We start from the raw sequence: 15,434 nt of genomic DNA, 5'->3' as shown, positions 1-15,434 counted from the left end.
AAAAAAAAAGCAGCTTGTATAAATGAAAAGGAACCAAAAGACGGTACCAAGTCTCACCCCGATACACAAAGGATATTGCACCAAAACGTCTATAATAAAATAAACAAAAATCAGGTTGCAGATTCCTGCACTACAAGTATCTATTAAAATCAGCACAATAGCCCTATTATGGCCAAATATTTAACATATGAAATTGTGATGATATGTTCGTTGTTGGTTAAAGAGAACCTATGAAGGCTGGCCTTTGCAAAAAAAAAAAAAAAAAAAAATCTTTTGTGAATCAATCTTCAAATGAACACTACAGGTAAAAAAATATATAGAATTGGATATTGACTAATGCAGTGCTCCAAGGGTGTAAAGTCTGACAAAGATTCAAGATCAAAGAAGTCTCTCTTTCAATTGTGGAGAAACAAAAGTTTTGTTTGTAATATTGTTAAAAAAAAACAAAAAAAAACAAAAACAATTATATATATTTTTTATCTATCTACGGTATATAATATATATTCTCTCTAATTTTTTTTAATTTATTTATATATTTTCCCCCTTTGTTATGGAACCCAATGCGAAAAACACAAAAAATGATCAGGGGGAGGGCATGGATTGATGTGTCCTGCAACAGTACAGAAAAAAAATCCTTACACATGTACATTTGTGCAGATTTAATGGCCATTCACAGTATTATAAATTCAGTTTTATTTGTCTTCAGAAATAAACAATTACTAATTGTGTAACACAATGATATGTAGTCGGTGTAGGACGGTTTGGAATGCTCTCTCTTGTGTTCTCTATACACCCAAGTGTAGATAATGTGAACCGAGCAGTTAAAATATTACTACGTTTGTTTTACTATTAAATATATCAACTTAGGATCCTATAATAAAACTATTACTAACCATAGTGACCCACAAGATTATTTTATAAATAAATACCTATCATTTATCACCTAAAAGTAGTCCTGGCTGTAACACAAAAGCTGACGCTTATCTATTGCAAAATAACACTGACTGACCCTAAAAATAAAGAACAAAACACAAAGAAACAATAACTATTGCTGCAATAGAGGAAAATTAAGATAGAAGAAAAAAGGAGTACAAAAATGCACATAACAGAAAACACGTATCACTACTGAGATGTCCTAATGAAATCAATCAGAAAAAAGAAGAGGTGCTTTGAGCTTATTTTCAGCTGGAGATTGTAACTGGTATAACTTGGGTGGCCTCTACTGGAAAAAGAGGCACTGGCTAAGGCTCCCACTATAGCAATCTGCCTCCATACACATTAGATATCTGTCAGCTGAGCAATCAGTCAGCCAACAACAATCGCTCAAGTCCCCCATACATAAGAGTTGCCAGTTTAGCCGAGCGCCTGTGTCCATACTCTGTCCAAAACTCATCCGTTCCCACTATAGCAATCTGCCTCCCTAAAAGCCTCCATACACATTAGTTATATGTCAGCCGGGCAATCATTTGGCCAACAACTATCGCTCAAGTCCCCATGCATAGCAATTGCCGATTTAGCCTCGCGTGCCGGTGTCCTTAGTGTCAAACACCTCTGTCCAAAACTTATCTTCCATAACAAGGATTGGCCACTGAAGTTAAGCAGGTCAGATGCTTCTCTCCATCAACTTCATCTATCGGGGGGAATAGCTGGGAAGCCCTCAACGCAAACTGTTGGACAATTCCTCCGAGACCCCCGCTAAGCATCAGAATGAAGCGGTTGGAACCATGTATGACCACCGCTTCTTGGAGTCAATGGAGCAGAAGTGGCACACCATCACTAATGGACTTTTGGGGATCCCAATCACACGACTGGTGAGGTGCCCAGCAATCAGATACCCGGGGACAGGCAAAATAAGTTATCTGATAACTCTTAAGCTCTGATTCTTTTCCCAAACCTTGCACAAGCAAGGATATTAACCGATGCCTCCAAGGAGAAGTATATCCACCCTTCGGCTTACAAGACGCTCTATTCTAATGACCTATAATGCAAATCTATAAGTGGTCAAATATTCTTATGTGATTCTATTTCTGTGAATAACTAATATACAGTCTAGAAGGATGTCAAAACTAGAAACGTCCTAAGTGACGAGGTCGTCATGTCTGGGCACATTCGAAGAAAATCACTACATACCAGACCATTAAGGTGTGTCGGTAAGGCTGCCAAGTTGGGAAAAGTTGAAGTGATACAGGTAAGAAGGAGACTTCCTATAAGTCTGTGTGGAATGTGCTTCTGTGTCCGGGTCTGTATGTCAAAAGACAGCCGAGTCATCTGTCCATGAAATGGCACAACCTTCCGTGTGTTGGCACAAGACAAAGCATGAGATCCTGATAAGAATGATTGCAGAAAAAAAAAAAAGAAGAATAGAAACTTGCCGGAATCTGACGGAAGTTGTTTAAAGTGACCCATAAAAATTAAATAGTTGGGTGACAGATCAGGAATGAAAGGAACCAGAGTAAGTCAGAAACAGAAAACGGGGGAGCAGATTTCAGCTTTCAAAAAATCAATTGAAATACTATGTCCCAAGAATGACAAAAGTATTTTAGGAGTGATACCTTTATAGGCTAACCATAAAAATTATATTAGCAAGCCTTCAGAGCATCATGGCTCCTTCATCAGGCGGAATAAATGTAATTCAGCCTGAAGAAGGAGCCTTCTTGCCAATATAATTTTTCTGGTTAGCCTATAAAAGGTATCACTCCTAAAATACTTTTGTCATTCTTGGGACATAGTATTTCAATAGATTTTTCTGGCTAACACTGTACCATAATACAGCTTTCAAAGAACAAAAGTTTAGTTTGTGTGCTATTAGCCTAAGGTGCAGTCTTCACCCCATAACGGCTGACAGGGCATGCGGAGTAATGTGGTTGCAGGTTCCCGATCTCAGTGGTAAAGTGTGGTAGAGTAACAACTCTAACAGAACATGCTGGGAGTAATAACCAGACAACAGTGGATGACACAGGGTGCATTATCTAATCAGGATCTGCGGACCCTTGGAAAAGGATGAGGGGGGGGGGGGGGACGACGACAAGCAGGCTCAATGGTTGGCGTTATTAGTGGGCGCTGCACTGGGTCAGCCTCTGCCGTAGCATAAGTCCAGTTTGAGGCTCAGTCTCAGTTTCCATGCGTGTGCCAACAGTGCCAGAAATGTCCGTGCCCCCTGGTAAACTTATGTCAAAATCCTCTTGGTCCTCGCTCTCTTCTGTCATCCCTACAGTCCGAGGCTGCACACCAATACCTAGGAAGAAAAAACATTCTTGGTCAAGCATGATGCCAGTAATAATTCCGATCTAGTTTTCCTACTTATTGTCTAATTATAGTACAAAACGGTTAATAGAAATAACCAAGTGAAAAATGCCCAAATAAAAAAATAAAAATAAACCTGTTAGGCTGCTTTCACACTTGCATTGTTTTGCATCAGTCACAATCCGTCGCCTTGAGGAATTACGGTATCCCGCAAAATATTTTGCAGGAATCCGCGTTTTCCCCATAGACTTGTATTAACGACAGATTGTGACTGATGGCCCCGCGTTGTATCCACCGCGTGACGGATCAGTCGTTTACTGTCAGGCGGTAGAAACGCACACTAACTTTTGTGTGCGACGAATCGTTTTTTTTTCCTGTGAGCATGTGAACAATAAAAAACCATGAAGGACTGTAAATTCAGTTCCAGCAGCAGGAACGGTCAGTTGATCGGCCGCCTTTTCTGAGCAATTAGCTGATCAGCCGGCAGCCGCCTTTTGTGAACGATCAGCTGATCAGCCAGCAGCCGCCTTTTGTGAACGATCAGCTGATCGTTCACAAAAGGCGGCTGCCGGTAAAACAGTAAAACAAAAAAAAAAACAACAAAAAAACGGATCGTTGTTTTTCAGCATCAGTCACATCAGTTGTGCCACCATCTTCAACGCATCCGTTGCATCCGTCACACAACTGATTGTCACGGATGCAAAACAACGCAAGTGTGAAAGTAGCCTTATGACAGTCTGGGGTCAGCGGATGACCCTTGTCGCTGTCATGACTCAATTTCCGTGAACGCCGGCTGTGCGCTTTGCACAGCACAAGTGATCAGACAGTGCAGGCCTCAAGTCCCTTCAAAAGGACTAAAAAACGATAACGTTAAAAAAAAAAAAAAGTTTAAAAAGTATGAAAAAAAAAAAAAATGAACAACGTTCAACTCACCCCACTTTAGCCCCATTGAAAATAAGACAATTACAAAAAAAATACACATTTGGTATTACAGTGTTTAGAAATGTCCGATCAAAATATAAAATAAAAACCAAATCAGTAAACTGCGTAACGGAACCCCCCCCCCCCCCCCCCCCAAAAAACCACCTCAAAACCAAGGTATTTTGGTAACCACAGCAATGCAATAGAATGCAATAAAATTATCAAAGTTTTGCATCTACACCAAAATAGTATCATTAGAAAAAAAAAAAAAAAAAAGTAGTCCCAGATCCCAAAAAATGAGGACTACGAGTCTTGGAAAATGGCGTCAAAAGTGCAATTCTTTTGTTTGACAAAATGTTTGAATTTTTTTTCACCACTTAAATAAGAGAAAGAAAACAAAAAAAAAAAAACTTTACATGTTTGGTAGCTACAAACTCGTACCGACCTGGGGAATCATATTGTCAGGTTAGTTTTACTGTTTAGTGAACATGGTAAATAAACACCCCCCACCCCTCAAAAAAAAAAAAGTGGAATTACATGGTTTACTTTTTTGCAATTTCACTGCACTTGGAGTTTTTTTCCCCCACCGTTTTCCAGAATAATCTGTGGAAGAATGAGTGGTGCCGTTCAGGAGTACGACTCGTCCTGGAAAAAACAAGCCCTCATATGGCTAGATTGACGGAAAAATAAAAAAAAGTTATGGCTCTTAAAGGGGCGGGGAAAAAAAAAATGGCTGGGAAGAGGGTGAAGGGGCTAATGGACTGCATTGCTGAAGAGCTGAAATGAAGCAAATGAGCTAGGAAGGATTGGTGGCTCCATAGAAGTGAAGTCATGCTGTACATGAAAAAGGTGTTCTCTCATCAACTTGACCTAATTAATAATCAACCCAAGTTCCAAGGTTTTTCTTGTTTATGACAAAGATTAAAGTCCAATGTAACCGAATGAGAAAATCAGGTCCTTTAAAAAGGCTAAAATATCTTTTCTGCATTGATATATGTGCTGGTCATCATTGGAAGTGCATATTCTGCACAGTTTGGATGTCATTAAGGTACTAAACTTACTTACCAGCATCATAGGAGGGATCTGCTCTACTGCTTTCACCTTGGCCAAGAGTTTCTGTGCCTGGATCCTCGGCACGCTCTGAGAAGAGACATTTAGGTTATGGCCAGGGGTAACAATCATGACTATTGCCTTCACTTATTTACATGTTACATAAGTTCCAGGGAGACTTGGATCTTCACTACCCCATTACTGTAATGAAAAGCATGTAAATACTGAGATACCAAACACAAAAATGGCTAGTTTTATGTGAGCCCAACATCCAACGGCAAGGCGACCTCTTTTTCTTGGGTCCCTATGAAACTAATGCCTCTCTTTGAGTTAAAAAAACAACCCTACAATTTATGGGTGGACAGGAACCTGCAAATGGAGAATTAAAATTGCCTTCTCATAAAAAAGAGAATTTTGTTACTTACCGTAAATTCTTTTTCTTATAGTTCCGTATTGGGAGACCCAGACCATGGGTGTTTAGCTTCTGCCTCCGGAGGACACACAAAGTACTACACTTAAAAGTGTAGCTCCTCCCTCTGAGCCTATACACCCCCTGGTGAGCCAGTCACAGCCAGTTTAGTGAAAAAGCTGAAGGAGAATAGCCACCCACAAGTAGAACAGAGCAAGAGCCGGAACAACCGGAGACTCTGTCCACGACAACAGCCGGTGAAAACACGCGGAACAAGGAAATTACCAACAGGCAACAGGGAGGGTGCTGGGTCTCCCAAGACGGAACTATAAGAAAAAGAATTTACGGTAAGTAAACAAAATTCTCTTTTTCTTTATCGTTCCTTTGGGAGACCCAGACCTTGGGACGTTCCAAAGCAGTCCCTGGGTGGGAAATAAACAGAAAAACTAAGAAAGTAGGCAGAACCTAACTTCAAAATGGGTGACCGCCGCCTGAAGAATGCGTCTGCCCAAGCTCGCATCTGCCGAAGCATGAGCATGCACTTGGTAGTGCTTCGAGAAGGTATGCAGGCTAACCCAAGTGGCAGCCTGACAGACTTGTTGAGCCGTAGCCTGGTGCCTAAAAGCCCAAGAGGCACCGACAGCTCTGATAGAGTGTGCTTTGATCCCCGGCGGGGAGGCGCCTGTGTACTCTGGTAGGCGTCTGAGATGGTCGACCTAATCCAACGGGCTAAGGTCGGCTTAGAAGCAGGGAGGCCCTTGCGCCGACCTGTGGTTAGCACAAAAAGAGAGGTGCACCGCCTAAGCGCAGCGGTGCGAGACACATAGATCCGGAGAGCACGCACCAGATCTAGAGTATGTAGAGCTTTTTCAAAGCGATGAACAGGGGCCGGACAGAAGGAAGGTAAGGTAATGTCCTGGTTAAGGTGGAAAGGAGAGACCACCTTAGGAAGGAAGTCCGGAGTCGGACGGATAACCACCTTGTCTTGATGAAAAACTAAAAAAGGTGACTCCGAGGAGAGCGCAGCCAAATCAGAGACTCTCCTGAGAGAAGTTATGGCAACCAGAAAGGCCACTTTCTGTGAAAGACGGTACAAAGAAACCACCCTAAGAGGCTCAAAGGGGGGTTTCTGCAAGACCGTGAGAACCAAGTTAAGGTCCCAGGGGTCCAAGGGCCGCCGGTAAGGCGGAATGATGTGAGATGCGCCCTGCATGAAAGTGCGGACCTGAGCCAGCCGAGCGAGACGCCGCTTGAACAGAACTGAGAGCCGAAACTTGTCCCTTAAGAGAGTGGAGGGACAGTCCTAGCTGCAGACCGGACTGTAGAAAAGACAGAAGGGTCAGCAAGGAGAATGGCCAAGGAGGATAGCCGGTAGAGCGACACCAGGACAGGAAAATTTTCCAAGTCCTGTGATAGATCTTAGAGGAGGAAGACTTACAGGCCCGAGTCATAGTGGAGATGACTTCAGGGGGAATACCAGAAGCCGTCAAAATCCAGGACTCAAGAGCCACGCCGTCAATTTGAGAGCCGCAGAATTCGGGCGGAAAAACGGACCTTGCGAGAGTAGGTCTGGACGGTCCGGGAGATGCCACGGCATCTCTACGGACAGTTGGAGCAGGTCCGGATACCAAGCTCGCCTGGGCCAGTCCGGTGCAATGAGGATGACTCGACGACCCTCCATTCTGATCTTGCGCAGAACTCTGGGCAAGAGAGCTAGAAGGGAAAACACGTAGGACAGACGAAACTGGGACCAGTCCTGAACCAGAGCGTCCGCGGCGAAGGCCTGAGGATCGTGGGAGCGAGCCACGTAAACAGGAACTTTGTTGTTGTGACGGGATGCCATTAGGTCCACGTCCGGAGCGCCCCATTTGCGGCAGATCGACTGAAATACTGCCGGGTGCAGGGACCACTCGCCACCGTCCACGCTTTGACGGCTGAGATAATCTGCCTCCCAGTTGTCCACGCCTGGGATGTGGACTGCGGATATGGTGGACCTGGAGTCCTCCGCCCATTGAAGAATGCGTTGTACCTCCATCATTGCCAGGCGGCTGCGTGTCCCGCCTTGATGGTTGATGTAGGCAACCGCTGTTGCGTTGTCTGACTGGACTCGAATGTGCCTGCCCGCCAGCAGGTGGTGAAATGCTAGGAGAGCTAGAAACACGGCTCTGGTTTCCAGCACATTGATTGAAAGGGCTGACTCGGACGGAGTCCAAGTGCCCTGTGCTCTGTGGTGGAGACATACCGCTCCCCAGCCGGATAGGCTGGCATCCGTGGTGAGTTATCACCCAGGACGGGGCCAGGAAGGAGCGCCCTTGGGACAGGGAGAGGGGCCGAAGCCACCACTGAAGAGAGCTCTTGGTCCGTGGCGACAGAGCCACTAACCTCTGTAAGGAGGAAGGCCGCTTGCCCCAACAGCGGAGAATGTCCAGCTGCAGGGGGCGCAGATGGAACTGGGCAAAGGGAACAGCCTCCATGGACGCCACCATTTGACCCAGCACCTGCATCAGACGCCTGAGGGTATAACGGCGGGGCCTCAGGAGAGAGCGCACCGCCAACCGGAGTGACAGCTGTTTGTCTAAGGGCAACTTCACAAGTGCCGGCAGAGTCTCGAACTGCATCCCTAGGTATGTGAGACTCTGGGTCGGAGTCAGAGTGGATTTGGGAAAATTGACAAGCCACCCGAATTGGGCTAGAGTGCTGAGAGTGAGCGAGACACTCCGCTCACAGTCTGCGCTGGATGGAGCCTTGACTAGAAGGTCGTCCAGGTAAGAGAGCACTGCCAACCCCTGGAGGTGCAGAACTGCAATCACTGCTGCCATGACCTTGGTGAATACCCGAGGTGCCGTGGCTAACCCGAAGGGGAGAGCCACGAATTGGAAATGATCTTCTCCTATTGCAAAGCGTAGCCAACGCTGGTACGAAACTGCAATTGGCACATGTAGATAGGCATCTCTGATGTCGATGGACGCCAGGAAATCCCCTTGGGTCATTGAGGCAATGAATGATCGCAGAGACTCCATGCAAACCCGAACATGCTTGTTGAGAAGCTTGAGATCCAGGATGGGCCGAAAAGTACCGTCCTTTTTGGGAACCAGGAAGAGGTTGGAATAAAAACCTCTGAACCGTTCCCGGGCGGGAACTGGTACAATTACTCCGTTGGCCTGCAAGGCTGCCACGGCCTGTAAGAAGGCGGCGGCCTTGGAGCAGGGGGGAGTTGAGAGAAAAAATCTGTTTGGCGGGCTGGAAGAGAATTCTATCCTGTAGCCGTGAGAAATGATATCTCTCACCCACTGATTGGAGACGTGTTGAAACCACGCGTCGCCAAAGTGGGAGAGCCTGCCACCGACTAAGGACGTTGCTGGAGCGGGCAGAGAGTCACGAGGAGGCTGCCTTAGTGGCAGGACCTCCTGCGGTCTTCTGTGGACGCGCTCTTGAGCGCCAGCTGGATTTCTGATCCTTAGCTGAGTTAGCGGACGAGGCGGAGGGCTTCGAGGACGACCAGTTGGAGGAACGAAAGGAGCGAAACCTCGACTGATTCCTACCCTGGGCAGGTTTCCTGGTCTTGGTTTGTGGCATGGAAGTACTCTTCCCGCCAGTAGCCTCCTTAATTTCATCCAGCTGTTCACCGAACAGCCGGGAACCAGCAAAAGGGAGCCCAGCAAGGTACTTCTTTGAAGAAGCATCTGCCTTCCACTCTCGAAGCCACAAGATCCTGCGGATAACAAGGGAATTAGCCGAAGCCACCGCAGTGCGGTGAGAAGCCTCCAGCATGGCAGACATGGCATAAGAAGAAAAAGCTAAAGCTTGAGAAGTTAAGGCAACCATCTCGGGCATAGATTCCCTGATGAGGGAATGCATCTCCTCTAGAGAAGCAGAGATGGCTTTGAGGGCCCACACTGCTGCAAAAGTTGGGGAAAACGCGGCCCCCGCCGCTTCATACACGGATTTGGCCAGAAGGTCAATCTGACGGTCAGTGGCATCCTTAAAGGAAGTGCCATCAGCCACCGTCACAATGGTCCGGGCTGAGAGCCTAGACACCGGAGGGTCTACCTTTGGGGAGTGAGCCCACTCCTTGACCACCTCAGGTGGAAAGGGAAAACGGTCATCAGAACCACGCTTTGGGAAGCGTTTGTCAGGACAGGCCCTGGGTTTGGTCACAGCGGTCTGAAAACTGGAGTGGTTAAAGAACACACTCTTTACTCTCTTAGGCGAGGTAAACTGGTGCTTTTCTGCCAGAGAGGGTTGCTCCTCTGATACTGGAGGGTTGAGATCCAGTACAGAATTAATGGAAGCAATTAAGTCACTAAGTTCTGAGTCACCCTCGGAAAGATCAATGGGGCACATGGAGTTAGCCTCCGAGCCCCCTGTAAAGGCATCCTCCTCATCCTGCGAGTCCTCAACCCTTGAATCAGAGCCACGGGATGAGGGGGGAGAGGAAACCCTGCAGCGCCTCTTAGGAGGACGGGGTCTGTGCCCTGATGATGAATCCTCTGTGAGCTCCAGTGAACGGAGGTCAGAGGATAGGGATCCTAAAGGACCCTTAGCAAGAGCATTAGAGGCACCCTGTGAAGGGGGCTGATGCATATTCATCAAAGTCCTGGACAGAAGTCCCATGGACTCAGCAAATGACTGGGAGATAGACCTAGAGAAGGACTCTACCCAGGCCGGGGGTTCAGCCACAGGTGCAGAAGCAGCCTGAGAGACCACTGGGGGTGAGACTCCAGGCTGTGGCACCTCCAAGTTAGAGCAGACATCACAATGTGGATAGGTGCTCGGTTCAGGCAGCAGGAGCTTACATGCAGCGCATGCAGTATAAAGCTTTGGAGCCTTGCTCCTCGTGTGAGACATGCTGCTGGAGTGGGGAAAACAGCTTCTACAAAGAGAATGAACCCCAGGGAGTATATTCAGAGGTCCACAACCAGAGACCGGCTGTGGCTTACCACACCGCCGGAAGCGGTGTTGTGTGCCCTCCAGATCCCGAAGCCCGGACCCCCAATGCACAGCACCTCAGCAGGGATGCAGAGTGCAGGATGTCCCAGCGGGGCCTAAATTTGAGCAGCGAGGCCGACGCGCAGGCACCCTCGGCGCGGTCTCGGGCGAAAAGCCAGAAGACCCGCCGGAAATGTCAAAACAAATACAGCAAACACACTCTCCCCACACAATAAAGGACAGGGACCCCCAACATATGAACGTCTCAGGTACTTAGCTGCTGAGACGCAGGGCCAGGTCCCTGGGGATAAGTGCTCCGGTCCAGCAGGGTCCTCAAGGGGCTGTGGACGGAGACCGGTCTCCTGCCAGGCATGGAGACCGCGCTGGCTCCCACTTCAATCCAGAGCCCAGGAGGGATGGTGAAGGAGCACGACATGTAAGGCTCCAGCCTTGGAAATCAACCTTACAACACCACAGACACAGTGGGGTGAGAAGGGATATGCCGGGAGTCCAGACGTGGACCCGCACTTCTCAATCTTTTTCCAAAAAAAAAAAATAATATGAGTATGAGAATCATGTATGGATGTATGCCTCCTGAACACAAAGCGATAAACTGGCTGTGACTGGCTCACCGGTGGGTGTATAGACTCAGAGGGAGGAGCTACACTTTTAGGTGTAGTACTTTGTGTGTCCTCCAGAGGCAGAAGCTAAACACCCAAGGTCTGGGTCTCCCAAAGGAACGATAAAGAAATAGCAGGTGACGGAGAAGTGACCAGTCCATCAGCCTCCTCCCAACAGAAAAGCAGATTTTCCATGTGAAGCTTTTTACTATTGGAGCAAGTTGATTATCTGGTAGCATGCATCTCCGTCAGCTGCTTGACAATCCGGGTCAGATGTTCCTATTGAACTCTGATCAATATTTCAGAACCTGTCACATATTGCTGCTTTGATTGTATAAACTATAAAGACACTAGGGTTTTACCCTGATAGAAGTCAGAATAAAGGTATGTGCCCACCTTTGAGCATAAAGATGGCAGCTGCTGCACGCAACAAGCTGGTATGGCAGCCAATTGCTGTTTGGGAAAAAAGTTGTATATACCCTGCGCTGCTGACAATCATTAAGATGATGTGGTATAGCTGAAAAAGTAAGATTTTTGTGTACTCACCGTAACATTTTTTTCTCTGAGCCTTCATTGAGGGACACAGAACCATGAGCGAAAGTGGTCTTTATTTGATCGGCGCATTTTGAAGTCCACTTTCTCAAGATCTAAAGAGTGGACTTCGAAACGCATAAAGACCACTTTTTTCAGCTGTACCGCATCATTTGAATGATTGTAAGCAGTACAGGATATACACCACTTTGATGGTATGCAACATTTCATAAGAAAAGATGTACTGTACCCCATAATGTTCTTCAAGGTAAGAGATGGTAGGATATGCATAAAATATTGCCATCCATTCTGAACGTGCTGGAGAGGTGACTCAGATTTCTCCTTTACATACAATTTAATTTCACTATTCATTAAACTCTGGGATACTGCTCGCCTCTTGGACATATTCTCAGCTTCGTAGGCTTTTGCTCTTCACAGCTATTATTTTAAGATGTTGGATCATTTCCACCGGCATTTCTTAAGCTGACCAAACATTCAATAGCTTTCGTCCAAACAAGCTTGTTCTTCCGATAACGATCCCTCCCAACGCCCCCATACTTATCAATGCTTGGCTCAGGAAACCGGGGAAAGGCGCCGCCAGACAGCTCATCAAAAGGGCCAGGTGTTTTAATTCAACTGTGGAGAGCGTCGGGAGTCCACCATACACAATAAAATGGTCAGCTGATTTGGCAAGCTTTAATCCAATGCGTATGGGTCCCTTTTATCTGGCCACATACATACCAATTATCTTTAATGATCCAAACCCCGATCAATGGAAACCTAATCCACACTTCAAGGGTGCAAAAAAATAAAAGAAAATGTATATGACACATACATACATATATTTTTTTTATACATTTTGCGTTTTTCCGCTGTGTTTTTTTTTTCTTCTCTATCTTCCGAGAGCCGTAACTTTTCTATTTCTTCGGCGCTCCATTGGGAGACCCAGACGATTGGGTGTATAGCACTGCCTCCGGAGGCCACACAAAGCAATTACACTAAAAAGTGTAAGGCCCCTCCCCTTCTGGCTATACACCCCCAGTGGGATCACTGGCTCACCAGTTTTCTGCTTTGTGCGAAGGAGGTCAGACATCCACGCATAGCTCCACTGTTTAGTCAGCAGTAGCTGCTGACTATATCGGATGGAAGAAAAGAGGGCCCATATGGGGCCCCCAGCATGCTCCCTTCTTACCCCACTTGTGGTTTGTAAGGTTGAGGTACCCATTGCGGGTACGGAGGCTGGAGCCCACATGCTGTTTTCCTTCCCCATCCCCCTGAGGGGCTCTGAGGAAGTGGGATCTTACCGGCCACCAAGCCCTGAGGCCGGGCTCCATCCACAGACCCATTGAACCTGCTGGATGTGGAGCGGGAGTGCCGTTCAGGGACAAGGCCCTGCAACTTTCAGGTACTCTGTGTCCCCGTATGGCAGGCCACGCACACCCCAGGCTTGCTGGGTGTGCTAGTGCGCCGGGGACTGTAGCGCTGTGCGCTGGGCTTATAGTCCCCGCAGATTACTGGGGGACTTTATGTGTGTGGATCGCCGCGCCGACCGCCCCTGGAGCGGCGGCGCAGCTGCGACTTGTAGTGCGCCGGGGACGCGCCGACCGCGCTTTTACGGCGGCGGCGCTTCTAACTTTAGTCCCCGGTTTTCTGCGGCCTAGCTCCGCTTCGTTAACGCCCCCCACCCTGTCAATCAGGGTAGGGGAGAGACGTTGTTCAATCGGCAGCGCCGAGGGCTGGAGCACGATTTACATGCTCCAGCCCTCTCACTGAGCACAGTAGGACACAGGCTTCGCGCTTTTTTCTCTGTGCACGCCCTAGGCCCGCCCCCAGGCTTGCAGCTCCCCAGGACGCCGGCAGCCATTATACACATGCAGTCTGGCTGGAGAACGGACGCAGGCTCTGAGGGACCCAGGCTAGGGGTTTCTGGCGACCACACACCCGCGCTAAGCGGGCGGTAAGCAGCACATACGTGCGGCCCCACTAGTGCCACAGTGTTATATTTGTGTACTGCACTGTAAGGTCGCTTCTTGGCTGTACACCCTATATTGCTTTGAGGAGACAACAGCATGTCATCCGCAAAACGCAAGGGTGCCAAGGCACGGGCTGTATACACTGCTTGTACAGCATGTGGGGCTAATCTACCAGCAGGCTCCAACGACTCTCATTGTGTGCAATGTTCAGTCCCAGTGGCACTTCGTCAGCCAGAGCCTATTGTGGTGGTAGCCCAGGCAGAGACGCCTGTGAACCCTACCCCGGTGACGGGGACAGAATTTGCAGTCTTTGCTGATAAAATGTCTGTGACTATGACAAAAATCCTGGAGACCTTGCAGTCCAGGCCAGTTGCTCAGACCATGGACACCGCTGTGTCTATGTTCCCCGGCCCCCCTCAGCTGGAATTAATCCGTAATTCAAGGGGGTCCCAGGCATCACAGGCTGAGGGCTCTGACTCCGATGACAGTCCCAGTCCGCCTAAGCGAGCTCGCTGGGAGAGACCCTCCACGTCATCACGTGGATCAGGGTCTCAGCGAGAAGGGTCTCTATATGATGGCTCAGAGGTGGGTGATCAGGAGTCTTGTCCTGACGCCGCACTCAATTTGGATACGCCAGATGGTGACGCCATGGTAAATGACCTTATAGCGGCCATCAATAGGCTGTTGGATATTTCTCCCCCAGCCCCTTCTGCAGAGGAGGCAGCTGCACAGCAGGAGAAATTCCATTTCCTGTATCCCAAGCGTAAATTGAGTACTTTTCTGGACCACTCTGACTTCAGAGAATCCATCCAGAAACACAATACTTATCCGGACAAGCGTTTTTCTAAACGCCTTAAGGATACCCGTTATCCTTTTCCCCCTGACGTGGTCAAACGCTGGACCCAGTGTCCAAAAGTGGACCCTCCAATATCCAGGCTTGCAGCTAGATCCATAGTTGCAGTGGAGGATGGGGCTTCACTTAAAGATGCCAATGACAGACAGATGGACCTTTGGTTGAAATCTGTCTATGAAGCTATTGGCGCGTCGTTTGCTCCAGCATTCGCGGCCGTGTGGGCGCTCCAAGCTATTTCAGCTGGTCTGGCACAGGTGGACTCTCTCATACGTCCAGCAGTGCCGCAAGTGGCGTCCCTAACTACGCAAATGTCTGCGTTTGCGACCTACGATATCAATGCGGTACTGGACTCTACGAGCCGTACCTCAATGGCATCCGCCAACTCTGTAGTTTTGCGCAGAGCCTTGTGGTTAAAGGAATGGAAAGCAGATTCTGCTTCTAAAAAATGTTTAACCAGCTTGCCATTATCTGGAGACAGACTGTTTGGTGAGCAATTGGCGGAAATCATTAAACAGTCCAAAGGTAAGGACTCCTCCTTACCCCAGCCCAGATCAAGCAAACCTCCACAGAGGAAGTGGCAGTCAAAGTTTCGGTCCTTTCGAGGCTCGGGCAAGCCCCAATTCTCCTCGTCCAAAGGGACTCAGAAAGAGCAAAGGAGCTCCGATTCCTGGCGGGCTCACTCACGCCCCAAGAAAGCAACCGGAGGTACCGCTTCCAAGGCGGCTGCCTCATGACTTTCGGCCGCCTCCCTCCGCATCCTCGGTCGGTGGCAGGCTCTCCCGCTTTTGCGACATTTGGCTGCCACAGGTCAAAGACCGGTGGGTAACAGACATTTTGTCTCACGGGTACAGGATAGAATTCAGCTCTCGTCCTCCGCCTCGGTTCTTCAGAACTTCCCCACATCC

At 48.1% G+C, this 15,434-nt stretch overlaps 1 protein-coding gene across 3 annotated transcripts in view; it reads right to left on the bottom strand.

Annotated features, from left to right (window-relative positions):
* Window positions 1-676: 676 nt before the first annotated feature.
* BSCL2 (BSCL2 lipid droplet biogenesis associated, seipin) overlaps window positions 677-15,434 on the bottom strand; it is a 78,723-nt gene continuing 63,965 nt past the window's right edge. For all 3 annotated transcript variants that reach the window (XM_075326611.1, XM_075326609.1, XM_075326612.1), the window contains exons 9-10: window positions 5,230-5,304; window positions 677-3,235 (exon numbers count right to left, since the gene is read on the bottom strand). In XM_075326611.1, coding sequence (XP_075182726.1) covers window positions 3,051-3,235; window positions 5,230-5,304 — 260 coding nt within the window. In that variant the 3' untranslated portion in view covers window positions 677-3,050. The remainder of the gene's footprint in view (window positions 3,236-5,229; window positions 5,305-15,434) is intronic.

This window comes from Anomaloglossus baeobatrachus, chromosome 10, assembly GCF_048569485.1.
Source record: "Anomaloglossus baeobatrachus isolate aAnoBae1 chromosome 10, aAnoBae1.hap1, whole genome shotgun sequence".
Taxonomy (NCBI): Eukaryota; Metazoa; Chordata; class Amphibia; order Anura; family Aromobatidae; genus Anomaloglossus; species Anomaloglossus baeobatrachus.
Note: the sequence above shows the minus strand (reverse complement) of the source record. Positions and strands in the feature narration are given on the sequence as shown.